This window comes from Puccinia triticina, chromosome 1A (genome assembly GCF_026914185.1).
Source record: "Puccinia triticina chromosome 1A, complete sequence".
Lineage (NCBI taxonomy): Eukaryota > Fungi > Basidiomycota > Pucciniomycetes > Pucciniales > Pucciniaceae > Puccinia > Puccinia triticina.
In genome coordinates, this window is record NC_070558.1 from 196,473 (window position 1) to 217,032 (window position 20,560).

The 20,560-nt window shown below is 46.1% G+C and overlaps 4 protein-coding genes across 4 annotated transcripts; 1 reads left to right on the plus strand and 3 right to left on the minus strand.

The window, feature by feature from the left end:
- Positions 1-299: 299 nt before the first annotated feature.
- On the plus strand, positions 300-1,965 carry PtA15_1A23 (uncharacterized protein; the record flags this gene model as incomplete). The annotated part of the gene is made up of 5 exons (XM_053165246.1): positions 300-679; positions 772-1,142; positions 1,236-1,625; positions 1,722-1,863; positions 1,947-1,965. The coding sequence occupies 5 exons, from the start codon at positions 300-302 to the stop codon at positions 1,963-1,965; spliced, it is 1,302 nt and encodes a 433-aa protein (XP_053016240.1).
- Positions 1,966-3,182: 1,217 nt separating this feature from the next.
- PtA15_1A24 (uncharacterized protein) lies at positions 3,183-4,229 on the minus strand (the record flags this gene model as incomplete). The annotated part of the gene is made up of 4 exons (XM_053165257.1): positions 3,183-3,344; positions 3,465-3,573; positions 3,682-3,839; positions 3,948-4,229. 4 exons carry the CDS (start codon positions 4,227-4,229, stop codon positions 3,183-3,185), a joined length of 711 nt encoding a protein of 236 aa, XP_053016241.1.
- Positions 4,230-5,541: 1,312 nt separating this feature from the next.
- On the minus strand, positions 5,542-7,427 carry PtA15_1A25 (uncharacterized protein; the record flags this gene model as incomplete). The annotated part of the gene is made up of 8 exons (XM_053165268.1): positions 5,542-5,894; positions 5,972-6,178; positions 6,256-6,288; positions 6,352-6,506; positions 6,582-6,696; positions 6,772-7,031; positions 7,108-7,252; positions 7,346-7,427. The coding sequence occupies 8 exons, from the start codon at positions 7,425-7,427 to the stop codon at positions 5,542-5,544; spliced, it is 1,350 nt and encodes a 449-aa protein (XP_053016242.1).
- Positions 7,428-17,150: 9,723 nt separating this feature from the next.
- PtA15_1A26 (uncharacterized protein) lies at positions 17,151-19,596 on the minus strand (the record flags this gene model as incomplete). The annotated part of the gene is made up of 6 exons (XM_053165279.1): positions 17,151-17,315; positions 17,388-18,662; positions 18,754-18,978; positions 19,097-19,175; positions 19,246-19,348; positions 19,437-19,596. The coding sequence occupies 6 exons, from the start codon at positions 19,594-19,596 to the stop codon at positions 17,151-17,153; spliced, it is 2,007 nt and encodes a 668-aa protein (XP_053016243.1).
- Positions 19,597-20,560: the final 964 nt, after the last annotated feature.

Sequence of the window (20,560 nt, forward strand, 5' to 3'; positions counted from 1 at the left end):
GGCGCCGGCGATCGCTCCTGATCTCTCCTGATGGTGATTGTGATCTGGGAGCAGGCAACAATGGACATGTTTAAATGTATTGCTGGCTGGGGGGAAACTGCATTCCAATTGCAAGAGAAAAACCGAACACAGTCACTCCCCCTGATTCTTGCAAGTGATCGAAAGAATGGGGAGACGTCTGCTTACATAAAACTATTCAGTGCGCCCGGGCGAGCCCCCCCTTGTTAACAGTTGAGGCCACACCCACGCACGCTGGCGGACGACCACTGCTCAGCTGAGGAAGATACACAGCACCTGCCATGCCGCCCAAGAAACTGCCGCCCCATCTCCCGCTCGCCGCCTTCTCATCCACCCCGGCATCCGAACAGCAGGCCAGCCAACTACTCACTCGAAGGGTCCCACTGCTCGCCATCGATGCCCACGTCTTCCTACCCGAATCTGAAGCAGCCGGCGGCCGGTCAAGCGCCAAGTTATGGCAGGACTCTATCCTGCCATTCTGCCCCAAACAGCAATCAACCGCCGAGCAGCAACAAGCACTGTCAACCACCACCCAGTTCAAAGGCTTCATCCATATCCACCAGCAACCGCCTTGGCTACTCGAACCTACCCCTGATGATCCAAATCAAGCTGCCCAACTGGTCTCAAGCAGATGGGATACTGAATCTCAAAACATATTCCGGTTAGCCCTCTATGTTCATCTCTCTCCAAGTCAACACGATTGGCATTGCTTTGGCCAATTGCTGATCGCCATCAATTCTAATGTCTTGACAGGATCGATAAACAACTCGTCGAAATCCAAATTGCCCCTCCGATGGGTCAGGTGGTCTGGGCACCCTTACACCAGGGCCCATCCGTTCTAGGATCCTATCTCGATCAGCTATCGAACCTTTCCATCCGGATCTGCGGATGCTGTCATCTCATCGAGCGAAAGTCAACAACACGCAACGCCAGTCTGGTCGACCCCCAATTCGTCGAGAGTCTTAAACTGCTAGGTGAAAGAGGCTTGACGGTCGAGTTGATGGTCGATGGTAATCACGAGCGCTCTGCTAGGGCGATCCTCGACGAGGTCTTGGAATGCGTATCAGCTGTCAGACAGGGTCAAGATTCAAAGTCGGAAACCAAATTTGTTTTATGCCAGATGGGTTCGTCATTACTAAATGTATATTGTTTACAGGGAAAAATACTGATAATCTAATCTACCACTTTCCTCAATTCATATATGTGTATGCATGTAGGCATGCCAGAGATGATCTCCACCCAATCGCTCGTACCAAGCTCTGCTTCCTATTCCTCAATACTCTCACGATTGTTCTCTCTATCGCTCTTTTCGGACTTTCATATCAAACTATCGGGTTTGCCACTGATTCTCGAAGAAGATCTCAACAAACGAGCCTGCGACCGATTCCTGAAATTCCACAAGCGCAACCCGCGTCCTGACCTCGAACCTTCTACCCCTGTCGCCGTGCATGAAGACGAGGAGAACGGGAAGCGAGAGGATGAGAGAGATGCCGTAGCTCAGGGTGAAGCCGCCTGGAGAGAGGTCAAAAAACGGATCAAGTTTTATCTAGAACCGATTCTTGAAGCCTTTGGTGATCATCGCCTCATCTATGCCAGCGGCTTTCCATGTACGTCGTAATACCACACCTCTTCTACCTATGATGATGGATCGTTGATCCAACCCTGTGCCCCCCTCCCTGACTGTCGACCCGATAAACAAACAGACTATGATGTACCTCAGGTATCTTCTCCAGCGACCAAGTCGATTGGACGCTATGAATATCAATTCGAGATCTTCAGGGAGTGTTTAACCGAGTTCGGATTAGAAAATGGCGCCTTGGACAATGTATTTGGACTCAATGCCCAGTGAGTCTTACAAGGCCTAATGATACGCGCTTACCGATCCCTGATAATTCTCCTCATTCCACCTTGATCTTCCAACCATCCAGACGGTGCTATAAAGTTTGACATTCAGCCTGCGTATATATTCCTCTCGCAACCAATCAAACTAATCAGTATTCAGCGGCAATCGTCGCTAGAGTTCTTGTGCGGGCCCAAGAACGTTTCATCCATGCGTTCGTACCCACGTAGTCCATGCTTTCAAAATGATTTAATCATCAATGTTACACCTTTTTTTCGCTTAGAGCTAATGTCCATGCACCGTGTTAACCAACTGTTGTATTAGCTTCTTTAGTCAGAAGTAATCTTCATTTTTTTCCCACTTTCTTTGATGCATGCAAGTTACACTTTTTAACACCCCGCAACAGATTTTTATCAAGAGAAAAGTGAAAATCTGACAATGTTTGTTGTGAAAAATCCATTTCCCAATCACACCTGCAATCATTCTGAGTTTTCCAGAAAAAAAAGCCAAGTATTAAATTATCTTTGAACAAACAATGCTCTCATTTTGAATTGGTCACCAGTGATTCAATTATCTAGTGCCCAGCAAATATGTTCGATGAAAATACTGAAATTGGGTTCAGTGGTGGCTTTGCCACTTGCCAAGCACACAGCTTAGATACTATTCTTACTCACACCTTTTGCATCACTTAGAGTTCATTTTCTTCACTTAAATCGGATTCATTGTTACCTGCTGTTGTGGTTTATATGGTGCAATTTGTACCATATAAGCCACCTGACCATTTGAGCTTTTCAAAGCGGCAGCTGTCCACTTGAAGCCACTCATATTTGAAAAAATTACTGGTGCCTACCACAAGTACTGTTAGGTACGTACATATTTGGTATGGTATTGTCAGGCAAGGACACTGCTCAAGCTGTGAAAAGATGAAACAAACCATATAAACAGAAGGGATATGTAGCTCCGCCAAGCCTTTCCTTATTCTTTTATGGGGCTTGGGACACGCCAAGTACCGGCTTCCTGCTTCCCCAAATTTCCCAATGGTCAACATTCTATCCTTGGGCCTATGATTTGGTAGCACAACTTTGAGTCAAAGCTTCAATTTTTGAGCACTCCTTACAGCTGGCAGTTGGTACACTTGAAGGAGAATGGGTCATTGAAAAACAGAGTATAAAAAACTTTTGTTGGCTTGGAGTCTCTTCTTGACTGTTTTAAATTTTCTTACAAGTAAATAGATTCAATTTTGAAAGCACAAATAGAATACAGATAGAGGGTATTTATGGACAAGTTATTGCAAAACAAATGTATGCATGTGCCGCTAATGTTCCTAGGACCGCTTTACTGATTGAGGTTTTGGAGCTTCTTTAGGAGCTGGGAGGGCGACGAGGATGGGATTGATGGGCACGGGGCTCGCGGTGAGGTCGCCTTTTTCACAGAAGGTAGTATTGTTAGAGTGTATCTTTGCTCCACACTCAATACAATAGGCCGCCTAGATTCAAATTTTTATCAAGAGAATGTAAAGTATCAAAGTTGGTTTCAATTGTATGTCTTCTTGCGGTTTGGTAATGACATTTTCACATCATCTGCGAAGCAAAAAATGTACACTCACCTTGGGGACTGAAAATAATGTACGTTTGCGGCCATCACATTTCTTGAAAGGGCCTGCTAACGCAGAAACACAGAAGTCCAATTTTTCAATGTTTAGGCAAGCACCAGCCCTGAAATAAAAATGTACCCAAAAATGATTTGTCAAAAATTGAAAGATTCTTAGATAACTAAAAAGAAGGTGAACAACTGTTTGTTGAGGACACGGGGTATTGGCTTACCTGATAGTTTTGTAGTTGGTGAGTAAAGAGTAAAAAGCCTCAGCGTCCGTCGATCCACTTGAGATCTCGGTAGCACAGCCGGCTAGGAATTTTTCAGTGGCGGATTGAAGAGAAGCGGGACTGCAAGCGGCAACTTTACACATGCTCGTCAGCCAAGCCTAGGAAAAAGTACCAGAACGAAAAATTAAAATAAAAAAAAACGATTGTCAGTGCGGATTTCAAGAAGCGGCCCAGACGTCGACAGATCATATACCAGGAGTACTGACCTTGATTGGGGTAGACACTGATTCCGTGGCCATGCGGATCTGAACCATGTCGGCCAGGCCCGCACAAGCGCGCACCTCAACCATGGTGGCGATCGCATTGTGACAGGTTGCGGAGAGCTCGCCCGAATTGTCGGCCGAGCTCGAGCTTGCAGCCGAGCCGCCCTCCTTTGTAACGGAAACCTTCTGCTGGTTCACATCCAACGTATTCGTCGTCTCGCCAATAACCGTTCTGACCAAGATGCTGACCACCAGGGCGGACATCAAGTCGCGGAAGAAAGCCATTTTTATGCAATTGAGGAAGCTGGAAAATTGGAGTCGAAGAAACTGATATGTAATCGATATTGGATTGTGATGAGATGAGCCTTGTTGATGCACACCTGCTATGAGACGAGATACTTATTTTATACAAGCCGAAGAATGTGGATGAGTTTTTTGGATAGTGTCGGGGCTCGAAGAACCGTCCTTATCTATAGTAAAACACTGGCAGCTTCCCATAGAGGCAGGGACGCAGGATGAAGGAAAGGTTTGGTGAGCGCGAGGACATCTCAGGCATCGTGGATATGCTCTTTATCCAGGCGGCGGACGACCGAGACCCTGCCTTGACGGAATAAATTAGGCTTGACCCTTGGACCAAGAGACGGCATGGTTTACATGTGCTCTTCTGGACGGGAGGAAGGTACCTTGCCAAATGACGACTCCAGACCTCGGCTCCAAGTTTCGGCTAGGTGATGGTGTGCTGACTTCAATCACAAGGCTTGGTTACCAGAAGGTCCCGAGCGAAAATCGCGCCAGCCCATGTCGCTGTTGACTGTCCGCCTGGACGGTTGCCAGGTCCGCTGACCGCGTTTCGATGTCCATTCAAGACCTTCCTTTTAGCCATGGGAGGGTGGGGTTTTTCGCAGCCAGAGCCCAAAAGGTGGGGCTGTCGTCCCCAAAGTTGAAACAACGATGACCCTTCGCCTCCCTCAACGGGCATGGCCAACAGCGAACTTGACACCAGTGCGCCTGCCTGGGGCAGGGCGTGAGGCGACTCGCACGAAGTGCGACCCAGGCCCTAACTTAACAAGCTTAACCGAAGCCCCTCGTTTCAGAGTGAGGCGGGCGAAACTACCGCTATCCTACCCTAGATGTTGCGGAACGGAGTTCCGTGGACCACTCGACTTCTTGAGATAAATTTTTAGGATATAGTGTGCCGGTCATCTTTTGCTGGAAAGCCACTTGGTTCTACGTCTGTCCACACCGGGGGCGAGGAGGAGAGAGTTCTATGCAGGCTGCTCGACGGGGTTTGACTTTCAAGTTAATACTATGTAGCGCAGAAATTGCATATTTACATAGCTTGGATTTCCATTGCAGTAATGCAATTGTTGCGGGTGTCTTTAAGTTTGTTGAGATGTGGTGGGTAATGTATATGCGCGGATGATATTTACATGAATGTCCAGAAATTATTTCGTGGAGCGTGACAAGTTAAGGAACGATTGAGATTATTAGCGGAGCGTAAGATGTCCGTCAGAATTCCGAAGAGATACTTGCTAAATTTGCTCTGCTTGTTGAATTTAAGAAGAACGAAATTGCTGATAACCAACGACGGTTGTGACTATGAGGCTGGAGTGACGGTAGGACAGTGGGGATGCCCAGGATTGACGTTACAGTTGAGACTTGAGACGTAAGATTTCCAGGCTTCAAACAGCAAAATCGTGAAGGCTTGACCTTCAGGACTGACATATCCAGTAATGGGCTTTGTGCCATTGAACGCCTTGACTGCATTCCAATCTAAAGGGTCCACGACTGGGGCCACTGCGCCCGTTTCCCGGTTGGTGTATCTTGTGAAAATGGCCACACGGGCTGCATTGATGGCATCCAGCGGCAAGTGCTTTGCACATTTCGGGCGAAGAGATGCAAGTCGGTAGCCAGCGGCGGCAATTAGAGCCGTCCCAGAGCACTCTGGGTCTGCAAAGGTAGTGTAGAGCCAACAAGATTACTTTCCAGACATCTGGGGTTTCAGAAATGTTAGTACAGATGCTCACAGTTGTGCGAAACGTTGGTGTTGGCCAGATAGTTGGGCAAAAGCTGCGTATCCTTGCATTGGTAAACGTAGGCACCTTTGACGATCTCAGTGACCCAATTAGCCAAATCTTCTTTCCATGGCTCAGTAAGTTCTCTGAGCTTCGGGTCGCGCAAGTTGAGAAAGGTGGAATAGAGTCTCATCATGCCAGCGGCTGCCCATCCGTTTCCTGGGAAGAACAACATGTTCTCCGATGTCAGATGTTGCGTTCGAAATGCGATTTTTTTTTTTTGATTATGAGCTCACCAGTAGACCAAAACTTGCGATCTTCAAAACTTCCTGTTTAAAATAACGAAGCGTTTTAGCCAGCCGCTATCTCCTCAGATTAAGAGCTTTACCAACCGTCTACAATATGTTCCCATACTTTAATTTTGCCATCCTGCAATATAGTTCGGTATTGCTTGGCTTGATTGTAAGCTATTTCCAGTATGGTAGCGTTGGATGTAGCAGCTCCGTAATAAGCCAAAAATGGAGGAGCCATGTAGACATAATCTGACCTTTGATGAAAAAACAGCGGCGAAAGACATTCGGGAGTGAGAATGAGGTTAAGGAAATTGAGAAAAAAAACTCACCAGTATTGCAGCTCTTTGTTCCTTTGAGAGATGGCGCCGTTTTCATTAATCGGGACATGATTCAATAACCAATCTAACTGGTCATCCGCAAGCTTTTGAAAGTATGTAGACCTTTCTGATTCCACAAAAAAACAAATTGAGATTCAGCTCACCAGCTCCGTGAAGGGAAGACATTTAGGGCGAAATCTACCTTTGTCGCTGGTCGCAGCAGAAACAAGTACGGCGACCCCCAAGCTCGCAGGGTCGCCTGACGCGCCATCCCCATCAACGATAGGCAGAGTTTTAGGATCTCGTTTCGCAAGGATGGGCTCAATGAATTCGATCAACTCTGAAGGAGGTTGCAGTAGCCCATCTTGTGTAGACAGTGGCAGTTGGCGCGTGTTAGAGTAAACGCTATACTCTGGGTAATTTCGCTCAAGGATTACTTCCGCTTGGGCGCCCCATTCCCAACTTGAGATAGACAATATTGGTAACACACATCAGTGGCACTGCTTATCGGGGAATGTTTTGAGGAAATCTTGCAAACCTGTGATTTGCTACGCGGTTCAGAACTTCATACACCAATTCGGCAATTTTTTCGAAATCGTAGTCTATGTTTGTGTGCACCTGAGGGGCATCCGGGGCAGACCTCTCAGAGAGAACCGAGTTGACGGAATGTGATTGGATTCTGGCTAGAAGAAAAAAAAGTAATAAAGTACAAACTACCAGTCAGAACTTGAGTATTCATCGGGTTTTGGAATGAAAATAAACTCCTCGTGACTCACAGATTCCAGGCAAAGAAGAGACGGACAGCACGCTGCCAATCAGCATGGTGACTTGAAATTGAATAAGAGCCAGTTTCAACATATTGTCGGCCTTAATTCAGGATTGGTTATATTCTAAGTAGGGAGAATGTCAAAAGAATGAAACTTGTGGGCTGTTCGTCTATTTGTACCAAAAAACCTATCAAGCCGAATCGAGGAAGCAGTTCTGATGATTCTCGGCCAATAGTTGTCGTCTGATCATCGAATGCCCTACGGGGGATGGGTGGCAAGACTGTTAAGAGATGTCGGTGCTCCGCTGCCAGTCGTTAAGGTTCCTCAGGGTCGGTGACACGTGCATCCATCCCAATTCCCAACTCATCGAGGTTCCTCCTACTGAGTTTCTCTGACTCACGCGCACGACCTCCTCCGAGGGGGCGACTGACTTATTTGAGTTCGACATCCATCTATACTGGTAAAAACATGATTGAATCCCGAAGCTACTTATTTCTGATGTATCCCAAGGTTAAAAAAAAAAAAAAAAGCAAGTCACAGCAGCAGGAATGCATACATACTCATGCATGTTAACACTCGGCCAGACCACGCAGCTTCTCAATCCAGAACGGAACCCCAGAAACGTGTCACGGCGTCCCACAGTTATGTATAATAATGGACTTGCTCGTTTTTGTTTGTTATGTATGTGTGTTGAACTTGCTTGTTTCTATCTGTTGTTCTCTGGATAGATTTTAAGAAAGTGTGGATCACAGCTATGTACCTAAAGCATTCCAAATTGTCCTTGACCTGGATTGAGTTCCCGGCGCAATTGTATTCATTGGCGCCTCCCTAGCTTAGGTTGTAGGCCTGATTTTTCCTATCCGACCTATTGTGTTTTGTAGAATGCTTGGACGGATGGTCCTGTTGCTGTGCACAAATCATGGCATTCCATAATTCCATTTTTTTTGTTTTTGTCTCGCATTGTGAAATAAAGATCATCATGATCATTTTCAGTTCGGTACAGGCGGGCTCCGTATGGCAGAATGATGGAGATTAAACTGGGGCTGTGCCAGACAACCCCATAACTATAGCACTCAACTTCACTCTTGAAGTCCTAAGCATTAAAACAAAATACATATATGGTATTCAAAATTGCATAAGATTTTTTTACATAAAATCATAAACTACAATTTTGGCTGGGAGATGTCACTTAAAGTTTTATGCACCATTGCACGCTGCCTCATGGATCATATTCAGCCACCTTATTCACATGAGCTACTTGGATGCAGATGTGAATTATCTGGTTTCTCCCTATGACCCATATTGTTTGTCTCCTAGTGGTTTCCTGCAGCTGTTGCTTGACCATGATGACCTGGAGAGTGGGTGATGGTGCCCATTCAGGGGATTGGGGAATCCTCTTGATGGCATGGTTGTACTGGCCATTGAGGAGACACACCCCCTTTGATGGCCAGTACAGCCCAGCCATCAAAGGGAGTCACCCCCTAGTTGCATACTACATGTCCACCTGTGACATAGGCCAGCAATGTCACATGAAGATCCTGTGCAACATTTTCACCCTGATGTTCGCCCTAACATCAGGGTGACATTCATGGCCAGGTTGTACCCGCCATCAAGTGGAGTTGATGGCGGGTACAACTTGGCCATCGGAGGCAGAATCCCTTTGATGGCCAGGTTGTACTGGCCATCAAAGGGAGTACACACCCTGTTTGATGGCTGTTGAAACTCAGCCATCAAAGGGCTTTGATGGCTGAGTTGTAACAGTCATCAAACAGATTTTTTACTTCCTTTGATGTCCGGTGCAACCCGGCTATCAAAGGGAGGCTGCCTTCATTAATTGTTCGCGCTGTACCAGCCATTGCAGGGAGTTCACACTCCCTTCAATTGCTGGGCTGCAGCGGCCATTGAAAGGAGTACACGCTACCTTTTTGCTGGTACAACTCTGCCATCAAAGGGAGTGGGGGAGTTGAAAATTCTCTTGATGGCAGGGTTGTACCCGCCATTACCCTCCCTTTGATGGCCAGGAAAGCCCGGCCATCAAAGGGAGTTGCCTGCTGGTCTCATGCAACAGGTCTATACGTGACATAGGCCATCAATGTCACATTAAGATCCTGCTTGAAATTGTCACCCTGATGTTTGCCAGAACATCAGGGTGACATTCATGGCCAGGTTGTACCTGCCATCAAGTGGAGTTGATGGCGGGTACAACTTGGCCATTGGAGGCAGACTCCCTTTGATGGCCAGGTTGTACTGGCCATCAAAGGGAGTACACACCCTGTTCAATTTCTGTTACAACTCAGCCATCTAAGGACTTTGATGGCCAAGTTGTAACAGCCATCAAACCAATTTTGAACTACCTTCAATGTCCGGTGAAAAACAGCTATTGAAGGGACCTTAAGTTATAAAGTGCATGAACAAGTGTGGTCTTGGAATCACTATTGTTACCAACCTCATTTGTCAGAGTTTTGATGCCAGGGTTGTACTGGCCATTTGACGGAGTTTTTCCTCAATGGCCAACACAAACCTGCCATCAAGAGGAGTGTGCACTCTGTTTAATGGCAGAGTTGTAGCAGCCTTTGAAGGGAGTGTGTACTCCCTTCAATAGCTGCTACAACCCAGCCAATGAAGGAAGTGTGAATTTCTCATCATGGATGGTACAGAGCGCTGGTTAATTGGAGGCAACCTGCTTATGATGGCTGATTTATACCTGTCATTGATGGGATTGTCAACTCCTCTTGATGGTGTTATGAGCTGTAGCACAAGCTCCGCAGCACAGACTCACATGTGCATAGAATACACGTACATGTCACGGACCATACTCAAGGTTCAAGAGGCTGGAGATCCAAGCCTCTTCCTCATCCTGCAATCTACTATCTTGGATCCAGAACCCCCAGACCACAGACTCCATCTTCCTCTCCATAGAACAGACCATAACAGATGGCAATTACAACTCAGACATGAATTTCACCCTCAAATTTGGGCAAACTTCAGAGTGGAAATGGTTGAACAGGATCTTGTGAAATTTCTGGCCTACTTCACAGTTGGACCTGTAGGATGCAGCTAGTGGGAAACTCTCTTCAATGGCCAGTTTTTACTGGCCATCAAAGTGATTGTGTCTCCTCAATGCTGGTACAACCCAGCCATCAAGAGGATTTCCCACTCCCCACTCCCTTTGATGGAAGAGTTGCACCAGCCATCAAAGGGAGAGTGTACTCCTTTTGATGGAAGATACAGCCTATCAATCAAAGGGAGTGTGAGATCCCCCCTCTGGCTGGTATAGCTCAAAAATTGGATGCAGACTACAATCCTGGATAAGGTAGCCACTACTCAGGTCTGGTGATGATTAAATGTTAAACTGTGGAGCCCAGGGGATCATGTGTTTCCAGTGGTCAGGAAATTTGAAAAATTGATGCTAATTACATCACATTTGAACAATGTTTGGCCTGAACACAATTTTTGCAACACGCCAGGCAGGTAAGAGATGATTATGGTGTCTTCCACCTCCTCCCACTTCAGGTATTTCTGAAAGAGAAGTTGGATTGTACCACCCTGAAATGATAACCTGGAGATGCATACATCTTGAGGTCCCCTTGCAAGTTGTGCCTTGCCGGAGATGCATACATCTTGAGGTCCCCTTGTGCCTTTAGATTCATCTTCATCAGTACATATTTCACCAAACCATTAGATAACATTGCCATTTACACATCTTATTCACTTTCACACATACCAGAAATATATCCCCCTGCATATATCATTCAAATTTGCACATCAACTTTCATCTTTGCCCCCACTACTCCTCTCCTCCTCATACCCTACAGGTACAAGTAGTCAGCTCATAGTATTAGTCAGTCTAAAATTATAGTAGAAAAGCCACACCTCTCTTCTTTTTCTTAGTGTTACACTCATCCCCAGCAGTATTAGTCAGGAAGGCAGCTCTTATATCAGCATCCTTGGCGTAGCTTACATTATTACTAGTGTAGTTATACATTTCCCTTCCCAGCTCTATTTTCCCATTTGAGTAGTTCCACAGCGCTAATTAAATATAGTATAATAGATGCATCGTTGATGTAACTGACTGATGGTATCTTCTGATCTAGAGGGGTGCAAGGTGTGCTTTCCATGGTGTCCTGTGTAGTTTTGGCCGTAGAATCCATTGGTGATGCCATATTGGTTGATTTGAGAGTTTCCATATGAGAAAAAAAGGAAATTTGGAAATGGGTTAGATGGGTAACCATAAAGCATACCACACCGGTTCAGGCCAGACGAACCAAATGAGAATGAGACAAAGGCAACTTACAATATCATGCGCCCAAAGTTGGGTATTTTGAGTAGTCAAGGGGATGTATTGGGTGGGGAACTTTGGATTGATGAAGACCAGCCATTTCAAGAGGTACTTCATGCTGGGCGTGTGCTTTCTGTAAAGCTGGATCATGAAAACATCAAGCCCCTTGAAATTGCTGGCTGAAAGATTATTATTGTTCAAGCTGAGACCGCCACTGGCTTTCTGAGCCGCCATCTGAGTCAAAACATGTGTTTTGATATCAAACAAAATCTTTGCCTGTTTTGATATGGCTGCAAGATTTTCCATCTCAACAGGGCATAGCACATCAAATCAAATCAATTTGAGTATTTGTATTTGAATTCGATTCGAGTCGAATAATGCCTGGGCAAATTTAAGCTCAAATATTCAAAAAAATTCAAATAATGGCTCAATGGGGCGCGTAGAGGGCCAATGCAAGCTTCTCTGGGGCCCAAAGGCCCCAGATGAGTTTGCACAGGCCCTATACCAGCCGCTTTAGTGCAAAACAAAAAAAAATCTGCCTCTGGCACTTTGAAAAGTGCGTCCGCCACTACAAAAGGTGTGTCTTGTAATTTTTTGGTGTTTTTAATGTATTTTGGAAGTTTTTCCGTTGAATATCTCCGAATACTCAAATATTCGACGAATCAGTATTCGAGGGGCCCAAAAAACGTGTCGAATACCACCGTGCTATGCCCTGCATCTCAACGTGGATACCGGTGTGGAAGTGATCCGCGTGGGTGTCTCTCATGGTATGGATCCAATGAGCATAAGTTTCCTTGTTGTTGACCGTGTAGTTGTACTTCTTGTGGAATTCCAGGGTTGTCTTGAAGTCCAAAGAGACCTTCCAAGAACTGGGTGGGGATCCAGAGGCAAGTGCGTTTTGGATGAGTACGTCAGAACCATCCACAATCTTGCCAGCCTCTGTTGCAACAAAGCTGCGGAAATTGTTGAGATTCAAAGATCCAATATCAAATGATGAATGATAAAAATGTAATGTGAAACCTTTGTGGAGTCCGCAGTATGCACAGGCTTTACAAGCCAACACAAATTTTACCAGCAACATGCATTCAGTGAAGTAGTGAATTCTGAATGGCATGATACTCCAAAGTGAAGATGTAAAACCCTGGGTTTCACTTCCAAGTAGTTGCTCACATGGTGACATAAATTTGACACTCCTACCTTGTAAAGGATGTACAATGGAGATAAACTGGGAAGTAAATTCTGGATAGGCTTGGGAGGGATTATCAGTTAAACAGAAAAACACACCATGTGATGCAGGTGGACAGCCAAAACTTTGCCCTGATCCCCACATGAGATTAGACTGGAAGTATGATCCATTCAACATCACATCCAGCCTGCAGTTTGTAATGAGTTCAGCACCAGCATAGCCATTACTTGCTCCTGGAAGCACCACCAACATTCAACTGACATCCAACCCAGAGCCTGACAAAATTACGGTCTGGCACTCTCTAGAGAGTGCCACACTTTCCCCCCTGGTGTATGGATTTATAGCTACAATACACCCATACATATGGGTTTAGCATATGTAAGCTGATATGTATGGCTTAGAAAAATGAAACTTTTTTTTGGATGGTCAGAAACCTTAGCCCACTTAGAACTGGAATCTACATTATCCAAATAGCTCAAAATGTCATCTACATGACATACTACTCAAATGATGGGCCATGCATTTGGCCGGCATCTAAAATGTCTTTTTGCAGGCGAGGCTGTACAGTAGGATGCCTTGCGCAACTGTACCAGGTGATACATGGGTTCAAAAGGAAATTTGGACAATTGGCTGAGCAGCCTCAAGCCAAATCTGGGACATTGGGCACAAGTCCCTCCTTGGGGGAGCACAGTTAAGTTTGGCAAGCACCCTCCCGCCAGGGAGGGACTTGCATGCAATTTCAAGGTTCTCGCGTGAGCAGTACCAGCCAAATGGCTGGAAAGACCATAAAACCCCCCAGATGACCACCAACCCCTCTGATATTTGAGAAGCTGAGGGCACCATTGGAATCCTCAGGACCTCCTACATTTTCTGAACTGTTGAAAACTTAAAAAACAAGATGCAATTGTGTTTGAAAACATTTGTAAAGATGGCCAGCAGCCAATCATCTGTCACAGGAATTACAGATTGGTTTCTGGGGCAAAAAACTATCACACCCTTTTCACACCCCTCAGAGCTGTTAAAATGGCTTTCATGAAACACATGTAGAAACCTCAATAGTGTCACTTCTGACTTTTTTATAGAAATCTTAGGCAAGAAGGTAGGCTCCACTTCCCTCATCTTGATTCTTTGTTGAGATGCTCAGTTGTAGGTGCTAAAGGATCTTGAAATCAAAATACAACAAAATAACACAAAAAACCTGGTCTTCTCAGGCTGCGACTCCGACTTTGCACATAAGCCTCTCCTTTGGAGAAACTTCAGGCCTCCTCAGAGAGGCTTAGTCCAGCTCGGGCAGTAGAGATTGTCATTTGGCACCTGTTGGGGGGTACCTGTCACACTTCAAACCATGCTATCCACACAACCAGGCACCAGCAATGCAGGCAGAGAATGCAGTAATACTCAAGTTTAAGTCCTGGACCCTTCACCTGCTTGGCTGGTGGCTAAAAGTGCACAGCACTTGTTCTGAAGTGTGGCAGGTACCCCCCAACAGGTGCCAAATGACAATCTCTATTGGGCAGGCAAGCCATTTTGGAGTCTGTGTGTTGGGAAGCTGCGGCTCACAGCCCTAGGATGAGAAGATCCTGTTTGGATACCCAGGTATCCGCCAAGTTTTCCCAGAATCTCAGACACCAGGAAAAAACAATTATCACTTGCCTACAAGTGACATGAAAAATTACAAAGGCCTCTTTGTAATTTCCTATATCACTTTAAGACAAGTGATCATTGTTTTTTCCTGGTGAGACATCCACATCCGCTGGCGGATACCCGTAGCGGGTTCAAAATGACCATCTCTACCCCTGTTGCACTTGCACAGGCTGCTCCGCTCATTGCAGTTGAATTATGCCCAAGGGGAGATACCCCTTTTTTTGACTCCCCTATTGGGCTTGCATAGGTTAAGCCAACAAACTCTTAAATTTATTTTGCTGGGAAAAATTTTCAATTTTTTCTGTCTTTGATCATACCATTTGCTCCCTTCTTTCCCCTTGCATTTACAACAGTCAGAGGGGGGAGAACCCAGTCCCTTTTAATTCATGTTTCATGAATTGGGGGATCAGTCCAAGGCATTAATTTTCAGGGACTTTGAAATGATTTCTCATGGCACCAAAGTCAAACATACTTCTGCCTGAAATAGGGGAAACAGTACCAAATGGGCCACACAGCCACTGGCAGGCCCCTTTTGGAGCCTTTTGGGAAATGTGCAGGGGAAACCCATGATCCAAATTTTCACAACAGTGTGCATTTAATATACTTAGATGTGGGAGCAATGACCTAGAGCATTGCAGGAATCTGTGGTTCAACTTACACAGGCTGTAGCTTGCTTGATTTGCAAGCTACATATGAGGTCCTGAGCATTGATAGATGCTCTGGCATCTTGGCTATCTTTCTGTCAACTCAGAATTTTAAAAGATCTGGTAAACCAAAAAAGAAAAGAGGAAGAGGAGAAACAAAAACTGGCTGTGCTTGGACCCCCAGGCTTGCACCACATGAGATGAGGGTTGTTCTGGCTTGCCTTGCCTTGTTTCAAAAATCCACCAAAAATATGCCGGTTGATTGATTGATGGGGGTGAATTCTAAAAGTGGTAGCTGGGATGGACAGCATCAAAACTGCAGGCTGCAAAATTTGAAGACTGCAATTTCTTCACTTTTTTGGTGGATGGCTTACGTGCCACGACCCCCACATTTGAACTTGGCACAAGTCCCGTCCTAACTTAACACAAGTCCCCCTGGTGGGAGGCTCGCTGTGGCTGGCCGCAAAGCGGCCCCTCCCGCAGGGAGGGACTTGCATATTATCCCCAATTTCATAGGGGAGCAGAAAGTACCAAATGGCTGTAAGGTTTTTTAACTTTTTAATAGCTCCACCACCCAGCACCTCCAAAGGTCTGAGCCGCAGCTTTCTGACCCTTTGACATCTCCTCTACAATTCTGTCTCCTTAGAATTTTTGTATCACCATCAATGTATTTTTAGGGTGTTCAAAATTGATTTTTGAATATCATTTTACATAAAATCATAAGATTTATTAAAGTGTTCAGAGGTGTTTGAAATGAAGAGAACCCTCAACTTTCACCCCATCAAAACTTTGGACATGTAGCTCTTATGATTTTATGTAGAAAGTAGTTTGAAAATCAATTTTGAACACCGTATTTGAATAAATTTTTGAAAAGTGACTCTCAAGAAATGGATCTGCACAAGGATTCACAAGGCTGTATTGCTTGTAGATCCTGTGGACCAACAAATCTGCGTGCTTCCTAGGTTGTATGTAAATTGACACATTGTATGTACATAAGCTAAGATCACCACTGTGCTTCCCTCTGGCCAAATGCAGATCCACACATGGATCTTCCAAACTTAAGACATGGTTTGGAATTTTGTTTTGCTGCCTTGACCTAGATTCCTGGACACTTTTGCGACTAGGGATTGCAGTCTTTGGATTGAGAGGCTGGAACAGGTGTCAGAATTTGCGCATTTATCAAGGCTACAAGACTGTCTATTCAGTTTTCTTTTATTGTTTTTATTACAATTTATAGGGCTGTATTTTTATTTTTTGCACTGAATATCCCTTCTGTTCCTGCCAAAATTGAGGGATAGCGAGTAAGCTCTCCTACGGGGAGCGCTCCGCGCGGGTCCCCCGTGAAGAGCTAGGATATCAGGAAATGGCGAGATGAGATGGAAAACTCCCCCAAGGGAAGAATAAGATTACAGCATATGTAGAGTATATATACATGTATGGTTATGTAGTTGGGTTGATGAGAAGAAATGAATAAAACCATAATGAAACTATGTAGTAAGATGTAATGTGACGTAATGAAAATCTCTAAAACCATGACAAATATATAAGACCCAAAATGACCTATCATAACACCCCGGACCTCCGTTCGAGTGGCTTTGTTAAGCTAGAGTCCCGTCAGTGTGACAGATCATGGACCCCTCGGGACATCTCCTTGCAGGCCGCTACAGACGAGCTGATTGACAGCCTGGGCCCTGACCGTTGGAGATGCTCTGAAGTTAACAAGGATCGAAACAACCACAGAAAACGAATATTTCAATTCTTAGACATTGGAGATGTCTTCGGGTACACACACACAACACACGTACATTATTTCTAATTACATGATCAGGGGAGGAAGTAGGAAGAAGGGCCCCCAAATATATATATATGCATAATTAGATTGTAGTATATTTGAGGGAGGAGCCAATAAATAATGGTGAAGCAGATGGGCCACTTTTGATTTGTCTCGAAACCAAAGCCAAACTGCACTCAAATGAATCAAAAAAAACGAAGGGAAGTTGTGTGAATGGGTAGAAGGGAGGACTGAAAAAACGATGAAGATAGGAAAGGAAAGAAGGATAATCAAGAGTCAGCGACTTCGTTATCGACCTGTTCGACCGAATCAACGACTTCGGAGACGAAGACGTTGAGCAGCCCGGGCACTTCTCGTTCGGCGGTTTCGATGGCCAACTGGAACTTATCGATAGCCGCGACGGCAGCAGCATTTCCTTTGATCCTCTCTCGAATCTATCCAGATCACACGACATATAAGTCAGGACCTTCGCTTGGTTTTCGGAAATAAGAGTACAGAGAACTTACGGATTGTATGACAGGAATGACAACTGTATCAAGAATCTCTCCGGCGCTCTCGTGATCCTCATCCTCCTCCTCCTCCTCGCCTTCAGCATGAAGATACTCATCATCAGCTTGGTCCTGATGATGGTGATGATGATAGGCTGGATGAGCATCCTGATCATGATCGATGTGATTTTTCTTATGGTTCTTAGAGCTCGAAGGTTGCGGATCTCTTCGTTCGGGCAGGTTGGGGTCGTGATGCTGGTCCCGAGTGGCAGGTTCCTTCTGACGGCCGTTTGGAGGCCGTTTGGAGCTGCCTGCTTGATGGGATTCAGCGGAAGTGGGGGGATGCTTGGCACGAATGCTGCCTTTGCCGTTCCCGATCTGAGCAGCAATGTTACTAGGCGGAGGTGCAGGTGGACTTCGAGCGAACTCCCTACTGCTTCTGATATCTTGTGAATGTTGTCCAACAGCTGCACCACCGTTGTAAGCTCTATGATGCCCCGATTCAACTTGGACTTCCAGACCTTCTGAGCTGGGCACGCCGGCATGAGCTTGACTGGACTTTCGTCTAGATTGGGCCTTTTGTCCAGGAGATTCGGAGACCGGAGCTTTCTTCTTCTTCTGACCGGGGGATTTCTTGGGTTTGCTAGGACGGGCGTCTGAAGGGCTGGTTGGAGGAAGTGTATGTCGGACGGTTTCAAACTTGGGTTCAGCACCATAGTCCCGTTGAATGACTCCAGCCGGTGGTTGTGGTTGCTGGGAGCGTTGAGGATTGTGTTTGGATGATGAGGCTGGTAATGGGGAGACGGGGTTCTGAGATGGGCCTGGGGGTACTCTTCTGGTAGTGCCTTTCTTGATTGTACCAAAGTCCCACATATCGTTTGATGCTGAGTGATCATCGTGAGCCTGATTACCATCCTCATGATCGTTATTACCCGAAATCTTATTTTGATGGCCGCCCTCGATCTTCCATCGTTCTAAACGTTCGATCAATTCGGTCAGATAACTTGGCTTCTTTGAATTCCTAATGAATTTGTGTTTGAGGAGTTCCTTTGCGCTCGGCCGGGCATTCGGATCCCGCTTGAGACATTCACTAATAAAGTCTTTGAAGGTCTTGCTGAATTCGGGACCATCCAGGACTGGTGGAGGGTTTTTGGGAATCAAGAAGAGGACTTTCATCGGGTGTAGATCCGCGTAAGGTGGCTCTCCCTTTGCTAGCTCGATGGCAGTGATTCCAAGAGACCAGATATCCGCTTTAGAATCGTAGCCTGATTGCTTAATAACTTCAGGCGACATCTAAACAGATCAACAGAGAGGAGGTTGGTTCAACAGGTTGTAGCTCAGTGGAGACTGGGATATCAGATCCATCGATCGAGACCATACCCACCCAATAAGGAGTTCCAACAAATGTGTTCTTCTTGGTCATCGTTGCTGTCAGTTGGCCACTAACCCCGAAATCAGCCAGTTTGACTTCGCCTGTTGAGCTCAACAAGACATTGGCAGCCTTGATATCACGGTGTAGCTTTCCTTCTTGATGTAGATAATCCAATCCTTTTAGAAGTTCCTTGAGGATGATCGCGATGTATTCTTCTCTGAACACGCCGGGTTTCATCTGAACAGTAGGTTCAATGGAAATGAGTATCACCGCTGGGCCATGTTTATCTATTGGCCAGAGAATCACACAGAGAGAAAGTGCTGCAGTCAACCAACGCCAGAATGTACATACTAACCAGATCACTACAACTGCCCCCACTACAGTATTCCATGATGATCCAAAGGCTGGTCCCCTTGAGATACGAGCCATGATAACTGAAAGTAGAGTAGCATGAGCTTGATCAGTGATGATGATAGTACATTCTCTGAGTGTGAATTAACGGACCGAGTAACATAAGACGAGTCCAGTTGACTCAATATGGCGATTTCTTGTTGAATGTCTTCAATCTCATCTTCAGCGCTTTCGAGATCGATAACCTTGATGGCAACTGACCAGAAGAAATGGGAAGAAAGGTTCAAGTAATTTTAAACTGCAGTCTCATCCAGACAACGGGGGGTGGAGGGGAGATGCGATACCTGGTTTCCTGGTCCGTTTGTCAAATGCCTTGAAGACTTCCCCAAAGCTCCCCTTGCCGATTCTGTCCTGTCTGACGTAGAATTCTTCAGGGTCGGCCTGTCTCTCGTTGCTCTGGTTGATGGTGGAGGTGCTATTCCGACTGGGGGGGAGATGACTCATGTCGGTTCGTGCGGGGGTGTTTCTCTCGGAGGTGGGGGTGTCTGGGTTGGGTTGGCTGAGGAGGAATGCTGGTGTTGGTTTATGTATCTACCGAAAAAGTGACTCGCACGGTGACAATCGAATTCGGTGAATAATTAACCGTCGAATCGTCGATGGTTATATGCACAGTGCACAACAGTCCAAAATCACTCGAACTTTCCTTTCATCAACCAACTTTCGACAAAAGTAAATGCATGGACCTCTAAACAACTTAAGCACTGCCTCACCGGCGTCCAAGCACACCAGCTCAGCCTGCCGCTCTTCCGATCATAACGAAGGGAGAAGACCCTAGCACTGTGGCACATGATACTGTTCCCAAGAACAAACAAGCCAAACGCCGTTTTGAAACGGCCAAAAGCATTTAAGCTGGCGAGCGAGAGACAGCGAAAGACCAAGCTAGACCAAGCCCAACGGCGAATCGACCTCCAAAGCACAACAGTCCACATTTGTATTGACAACACCCGCAGCTAGCTGCCACTACAGGCATGTTACCTGTCGCTGCGGGATGCAGCGTCACCCTGTCGTTGCAAGCCCGCGTGACTGCGCAAGTAGGCGCAGTCACTGCGACCGCGACCCCAAATGCAACGTCAGGTGACGCTGCGGGCAACAAAGAGACCTATTTGCCCGTAGTGTGCGCAGTCCGCCTCAGTAGCCCAGTGGTAGAGCGTTTGCCTAGTACGAGCCCGCCCGGCTGATATAGTCCTAGCAAAAGGTCCAGTGTTCGACTCACCGTTGAGGCATGGTGTGGCGAGTGCCGTGCACCAAGTGCAACGGTCGGCTCCCAGTATTTTTGTTGCAACATGCTCTCTGTTCGAGCTTATTCAGCCTCTCTGGAGGTGTTGCGGGGGCAACACTTGTTGTGACACTGCGGTACATCTCGACTGCGACACCTGTCACGGATACTTGTACATAGGATACTTAGTTT